Consider the following 7,766-nt stretch of genomic DNA (forward strand, 5'->3'; position numbering starts at 1 on the left):
CCTGCGTGGTGTGGGGCCCCACTGGGGTTCCTGGCCAGTCTGGGTGAGGGGCTGAGGGCTGTTTTCAGGCTGGCAGGTTACAGAAGCTCCCAACCGCTCCTTTTTTTTTATTTTTTATTCTGGGCCAGCTTTAGCTGTGGCTCCAGCTCTGCGGCCTCTGCTGCTGGGAAAGCGGAAACCCTCGGGCCCAGACTCGTTTGTGTTCTCTAATCAAAACTCTGTATCAACTCCAGCTCTGAGATCCCAGCTCGCTGAAAGCAGGTTTCTGGAGTTTTTTTAGCTTCTATATGTTACGATGTTTCAAACTGCTTGCCTCTCAGAGGCCTGCAGCAGCAGGCGGGGAACGTTGGAGTCCTCCATCACTGAAGCAAGCCTCATGTAAGTTTCAAGCTGCCTGGCTGCCGGCCGCCATCTTGGCTGACAGTTAATTTGCATATCTCCCTGATTAGCCAATGGGAAGGGTAGCGGTCGTACGCCAATTACCATTTTTCTCTTTTATTAGGTAGGATTACTTTGATAATATCCCCTAGGTTATGTTTCTTAATTCTGCTCTGTTTTCACTTTTTCTCTATTTGTTTTTTATAGTCATTGATTATCCAGTTAACAAAGTTGTTCTACTTAATCCAATTTATACCTAACAGTTGGAAGACCCAAACGTTCAGGTGGCATTAAAATTGGCGATCAGACCACAGTCAAATTATTATAGCAGTGTGGTAATTGGCTATTTTCAGGATGCAGGGCTCTAGGGATCATCTGAGAAGCATGGAATTTAAACATGCAGTTTTTCAGTTTTTTTGTGTTTTTTGTTTGTTTGTTTGTTTGTTTGTTTGTTTTTGAGACCCTCTGTCACCATACCCTACTCTAACTGTAACAAGAATCCATTGTTACTATAGGAACTTGGGGTGCTTAAACTTTATAATATTAGAGTGTGTTCAGGCTTAGGTTATGTGTTTAATCAGTAGTAGCAACAAAAATACAATATATTGGCATTTACTATCCTGTCCTCCCTGTTCTCCCCCCCTCAGTAAATAAAAAACAAATGTATTAATGCAAATAATTTTCTCATATATTGATTCTACCAAGTTATTAAGGATTGGGGGGAGAAGGAAATGAAAATATTTTTAAGTAAAAACTTGAAACTGTCCATAGGTATGATCTGGGGAGTGGGGTGGGGTGGAAGATGTACCTACAAATTAAATTTAATGAAGTATTAGATTTTGCCTGTCTGTCTTCCCTTTCTTCCCATGAGCTTTTGGAAAGCAGGAACTATGTCTTTTTGCTCTTAATATACCTCAGGAAAGGATAAAGCATATGAACAAGCATTAATTGAGTGAATAATTCTTAGAGTATACTTGTTTGGTGCAAGTATACATTTCTGCAGAATCCTAATCTGAGTTGGAATTTATGGAATAAAATTTATTAAAATATTTCAAAGCATAATAAATATTCTAAAAAGCTATTAACCTATTCCTTAAATTGTTATTAAGATAGCTTTTCTGCATATGGTCTCCTAGCTCATTCCAAGTTCCCAATGCTATGAGTTCTTTCAGTTAATGATTATTCAGAGTCACAAGACACTTGGTCAGTGGATAGATAACTGAGAACTTAGTAAAACTAGAAACATTCCTTTTCTTAAATGTCAAAGAAAAGTTAAAAACATGTTTCCTATTATGTACTATGACTTGCTTACTGTCAATGTTAGCTTCTAGTGACTGACAAATAGCTATGGAAAAAAAAAATCTATGTACATTCCAATGACACAATCTCTGTCAAAGTAACCATCCTATATAATAAAAGCCTAATATGCTAAGTGTCTGGTCATCCAGTCAGCCATTCAACCACTCAAAGCATAATATGCTAATGATATGTTAAGGCCGCTCAACTGCTCGCTATGACGTGCACTGACCACCAGAGGGCAGACGCTCTGACTGGTGGGTTAGCTTGCTGCTGAGGTCCAGCCAATCGGGACTGAGCAAGACGGGTTGGACACGTCCTGGAACCCTCCCACAATCCTTTCCTGGCTGGCCAACCTCCCATGTCCTTCCCTGGCCCTAATCGTGCATCAGTGGGCTCCCTCAGCCTGACCTGCGCCTTCTTGCAATCCAGGCTGAGGGACCCACCCCCCCCCTGAGTGCACGAATTTCATGCACCAGGCCTCTAGTTCATAATGATAGACATGCAAGAGGGATAGAAACAACTTCCAGGATATCAAATGAAGGTTCCAGTTTAAAGTATCATATTCCCAAGTCAAATGTGTAGGAAACACAAAATATGTATAAGGAGATTTGTGAAAAGAAGCTTCCTTGAGCCTGGTCAGTGTAACTCAGTGGTTGAGTATCAAGCTATGAACCAAGGAGGTCACCATTCAATTCCTGGTCAGGGCACATGCCCAGGTTATGGGCTCAATCCCCAGTAGGGGGTGTGTAGGAGGCAGCCAATCAATGATTCTCTCATCACTGGTGTTTCTATCTCTCCTTCCCCCTTCCTCTCTGAAGTCAATAAAAATATATTTAATAAAAAGTTGTCTTTGAAATATTTCATTATAAAAAATGTTTTAAACAAAAGCATGAAGACATAGTTAAACCTTCTTTTTGAACATATCAAGTATATTCTTGCCTTAGGGTCTATAGACTGTTCCGTCTTGAATTCCCCCCATTTTCCCGAAATCACCCCAAAACCAGCTCCTTTTTATACTCCAGATTAAATCTCATCTCTTTGAAAAAGCCTTCTTTACCAGCCTAAGGCACTCTATCACATAACCCTGTTTTTTAACCCTCTGCATACTACATCACTTTTCTTGCTTATTTTTAGTTATCTGTCTTATTCCTCCATAAAGAAGTTCTATAAGTCAAAGATCTTCACTATCTTTTTCACCATTTTATCAATAATACAAGCACAAACTAGGAGCTCAAATATTTTTTTATATTTGTTTAGCAAAACAATTTTCCTGAATTATATGTATCAGAAGGAAGTATGATATGAAAAGCTCTTTTTAAATGAGATAAATTTTAAAGGTTACATATAGCTTCCAAATACTATTTGTATGTATAGAGTATTTCATATGAGCAAATGATAATTAGTGAAGGTGCCACATTCTAAAGTTGTTCCTAAAGGCATTTAAAAGGTGTCTGACCTTCCTGTGGTACTTCCTACTCCATAGGTGTTTTCTTGTTACTATCACCTCTTATACAGATGAAAAACAATAGCTTAAATAGATGTGCCAGAGTATAAATTCTACAAGCATGGACAAAGCTTTCTCTTGCAGTCCCTATACAGCATAAGACACTTATGAGCAAAATTAATACTAGCCCATTGGTTTTTCACATAGGGTAGAATAAATAAAGGTAATTTTTATAACATGGAACATGATTAAGTACTCAAATAACTTTACCAGAATAAAAACCTGAACATTAAAAAGTACTGGTTTAAACTTGTTTTAGATGAAGCCTCCTGGGTCAGAGCAAGTGACCTACCCAAGCAATAATCCAGTATGACCTTGGTACAAAGGTATAGTTAATAACTGTTACAATAGCATTCAATATTTAATCATGTACCAAATGCTACTAATCATCCTCCATAAACCATCGTGGGTCTAGCACTAATATACTTACATTTTAAAGCTATGCCACTCCATAAAAACAGAGATCTAAGTTGTATATCCTTTCCCTTGTCCAAAATTATCTTTCATGCCACAAGCACTAGTATTCTGGAATATAATAAGGAACTCTGTTTCCATTAGACAACCTTGAGGATTTTAGGAACGGTTATTTCCCCTTTTATTGTGTGGCTTTCCACAGTAACTTTCTTAGACTCCACTGTCCAAAATAACGTAGACTAAGTCAACATAGTGTGGAGCCTACATATGTCAGGAACATACTATTTCCACATCACAGCTCACTGAGCCAACTCCCAAATGAACTAGGATAACAAGATATTAAAAGATGCGGTTTACACCCTGACTGGTTTGGCTCAGTGGATAGAGCGTTGGCCTGCGGACTGAAGGGTCCCAGGTTCGATTCTTGGTTGTGGGCACATCCCCGGTAGGGGGTGTGCAGGAAGCAGCTGATCGATGTTTCTCTCTCATTGATGTTTCTAACTCTCTATCCCTCTCCCTTCCTCTCTGTAAAAAAAAAAAAAATCAATAAAATATGTATTTTTTTTAAAAAAGATGCAGTTTAAGGATCTTGCCAAAGCAATTAAGCTTTAATACTTAACCACAATCACCATTACCACCTGATAGTGAGGAGCCAGTACAACAGAGTTAAAAAGTTTCCCAAGGCAACCTAAATAAGTTTTTAATAAGCCCTTTGCAGGGGATATTTATTTTTCCAATTATTCATTAAGACCTTAAAAAGAGGGAGGGAGCCAGTATATAAGGATACACTTATTAAAACTGAAGAATACATTACAAATTGGTAGGGAGAACCAGTTAACATCTGTTTTATGTACTCCCTTATAATGGCCTAATTTTTTAAAAATGACAAGTTAAATAGTGCATTTTAAATACTGGTATAGGTTCTATACAAAATTAAAATCAGTATGTTTTAGAGAAAGTACCTCTAACATAACCTAATGAGATATTTTCCCTATCCAAAACTTTTGAAATCACACTTTGCTCTAACACTAAGGGCTTTAAGTATAGAACAACTTGAGTTTGAACGCAGGCTCTGTCACCCCTTGATGCCCTCAGTAACCCTTAATGCCCTCATCTGTAAAATAAGCATAATAATATTCCTGCCAGATTAACCTGATGTGAAAACACTTCATGTAAAGTGCTTAGCACAAGTGCCTAGCTGTAATAAGCACTCAAATGTTAGCTATCATTACCATCATCATCAGATTCCAATGTCTGTCCCTAAACTAAGCATTTGGTGGGAGACAGACCTAAAAATACTGTTTTCTCATAAGGTTGCACTAATCTGCTCTATGTCACAATATTTTCCCCTGCATGTCTGCTTAGCTTCCTTATCACAGCTCACCAAAGCTTTACTATCCTTGCTAACCTAGATAAAGGGTATTTTTACTACACAGTATAACTTTAGGCCTGGAATAACCCACTAAGAAATGCACAACTGAAGTTCAACATAACCTTTTTCACTGAAGAAAGTACCAAAAGTACATATGCTAACACAATTTCCAAAGATTCATGAGCAATCACTTAGAATTAACTGATATTTTAAGAGTAAATAAAAATCTATTTATTTAAAGAAAATGGCTCCTTTATTTCCAATATTTTATTACATTAACAATTCCAGTCCCTGAGCTTAAATAGCCTAGAATTCATCTGATAGATTATTCTTCAAAATTAAATAGTCATGCCCATAAAAATCACAAGAAACTAAAGGTTACAAAGTGAAGTCTCTTCCTAAGTATCTTATTAATAATAGAGTGTTTATTATTTGGGGATCCCTGAAAATACCTTTTAAAAAGGCTTGTAACTCAAACTAATATACGAAAATCACTAATTAAAAAAGAAGAAATCATGAATGTAGTGATGGGGAAAGGGGAATGGTGTGGGTGGAGGTGGGTAAAGGGGACATCTGTAATAGTGTCAACAACAAAAAATCATGAAAACCTCAATGTCACGTGAGAGATTTTGAATAGGTACTATCAGTCAGGACTCTTTCCATCACACCATAAATACCGGAAAAGACTATGACATTGCACGTGTGTGTATAGGTGCCTTCTTATATATGCTACACTAGTGGGGATATAAAAAGTTTCCTCCTTGAGAGGGGAGGGGAAGATGGGAGTTGTAAGAACAAAAGATTTTTTTCCAAAATAGGTATGTGTGTGGCAAGGAGAATTTGAATGGGGACATACAAAAGTATAGGAAGTGACGATGTTCCAGGAGTGTCCTCAGACTGTGGAAAGAGAAGTCTGTCCAGGGCAGCAAGTGTTTAAGAATATGGACAGTCATGATGAAGGAAAGGTGACTAAGACATCAGCTGTAATATCAGGAGATTGAACCTTACTTCACTGCTAATTTTTTTAGGGGTTTTGTTTGTTTTTTAAATAAAGTGATGTGAGGGAAGAATGCTTAAGATTTATCCAGGTGCAAGGTCAAGAGGATTAGAGGATAGAGAGACTGATTGTAGCAATACAGGTTATTACAAAAGTCCCTGGTGAGATAACAACTTGAACTAAGATGAAGTGGCTATAAACACTCCTTTCTTTGGGTGTTTTTAAAAAACAACAACTCACAAGCCACCATTTATTGAAAGTGAGCTCATCACTTTTTAAATCTTGTGACTTCCGAATCATATTTAAGAGAGGTTTATAACCTCAAGCCCCCCATACCCATGACCCAAACAGTTTTATTTTCTTGGTCAACGGATTATTTGACTTATCTAATCGAAGCCATTCAGTTTTGGGGCTGCTAACCGGCCAACCAGTTCTCCATTCACAAAGAGCTCTAAGTCAAAGTCCTCACCGAGTTGGCAGCGTTCCCGCATAGGTGCACCCTTTGCTCACAAGCCTTAGGCCGACAACGAAAGCGGAGCCTGGCCCTTTGGGGAATAAATATCCTCTTTCCAGCCTGAGTTCCGGAACGAATCTGCATCGAAAGCTCTCTGTCCAGCAGGCTGCTCCAGGGGAAGAAACTGAGACTGGGCCAAGCCCCTCCGCGTGAAGCCCCCTGCCCAGAGACAGTCAAGCACTAAGGCCCGAACGCGGAGGCCGCCAGAAGCCCCTAAGGGTCCCTTCCTCGCCCTCCAGGCACAGGGCCTAGGAGGGATCTCACAAAGCCGTCCCTCTGTCATAGGCCCCGTCACTCCCGACCCCAAGTCGCTGTTGCAGTCCCCACCGAACCCTTCAGATGCCTCAACCCAGGCCTCACTGCCCGCGCCCCCACCCTTCTCCGCCCACCAGCTCCGCTCACCCAGAAGATAAGGTTGAGAAACACCAGCACAGTCTTGGAGGAGGTGATGCCGCACTGACCCATGGTGCCGACAGTTGCTGGGGTCCTGCTTGGGGAGGCGGGTGCGCCCACCCAGCAAGGCCAGAATGGCTAGGGCGCCTCCCGGCTGGGATCTGCACAGGCTTGATTGTGGCTGCCCCCAGCCCCGGCGTCCTTGCACAGCCCGGGCCCCAGCAAGCACCTGGCTCCTCTGCGCAGCCGCTCCAGTGGGGAACTGGGGGAGCGGAGGGGAAGGCACGCCGCTCCCTAGCAACCGAGTTGAACCGAACCGGAAGCTTAGGCCAATCACTCTCTAGGCGGGCTACAGCGAGGCCGTGCCTCTTAAAGGAGCCAAAGACTCAGCTACTTTTGGCCTCTGGCCAAACTTGGATGCAAATGGCTCATTAGGGAAATTTTATTGGAGGAAATTCTCCTCATAGAGCCACATTTACTATGCCAGCCCACAGTAGATAGTCTTTTTACCTAAGCCATTTCCCCTGTCAACCCTCCGCCCATGGTTATTCGCATCAGTTCAACACCTACAGGAATCCCCAGTTGGGGGTGCAGTGAAAAAGTGACTTTATTCAATGCAAACAGCTATCATGATTCAGCACAGTTGTGGAACAGCATGACTGTGGAGCACCGCAATAATGTTACAGCTCAATTATGGAATAGCACTACTGTGGGGTTGATTCTGGCAGGAGGCTGCCCTCGGGCAAGGCCCCTCTCTGGCTAGACAGCTCAGCTGAGCTGGTTCAAGCTGGTCTGCTTCAACTCACCCTGCTGTGAGGTGCCCTGAAAACAGACCTTCGGTGTTTTAGCTCCAATCAGGAAACTTCATCCTGCAGTCTCCTTCACATAAGAGAAC

The 7,766-nt window shown here is 41.1% G+C and overlaps 1 protein-coding gene across 2 annotated transcripts in view; it reads right to left on the reverse strand.

Moving 5' to 3' along the window:
* TSPAN3 (tetraspanin 3) overlaps positions 1 to 7,167 on the reverse strand; it is a 91,566-nt gene extending 84,399 nt beyond the window's left edge. Inside the window, exon 1 of one of the 2 annotated variants that reach the window (XM_006754238.2) lies at positions 6,881 to 7,166. In XM_006754238.2, the coding sequence (XP_006754301.1) occupies positions 6,881 to 6,943 (63 nt within the window). In that variant the 5' untranslated portion in view covers positions 6,944 to 7,166. Of the gene's footprint in view, positions 1 to 6,880 lie in introns of both variants that reach the window. The other variant, XM_006754239.2, reaches the window with a different exon arrangement.
* Between the last annotated feature and the right edge of the window lie 599 nt (positions 7,168 to 7,766).

Source organism: Myotis davidii, unplaced genomic scaffold (assembly GCF_000327345.1).
Source record: "Myotis davidii unplaced genomic scaffold, ASM32734v1 scaffold1052, whole genome shotgun sequence".
NCBI classification, from domain to species: domain Eukaryota; kingdom Metazoa; phylum Chordata; class Mammalia; order Chiroptera; family Vespertilionidae; genus Myotis; species Myotis davidii.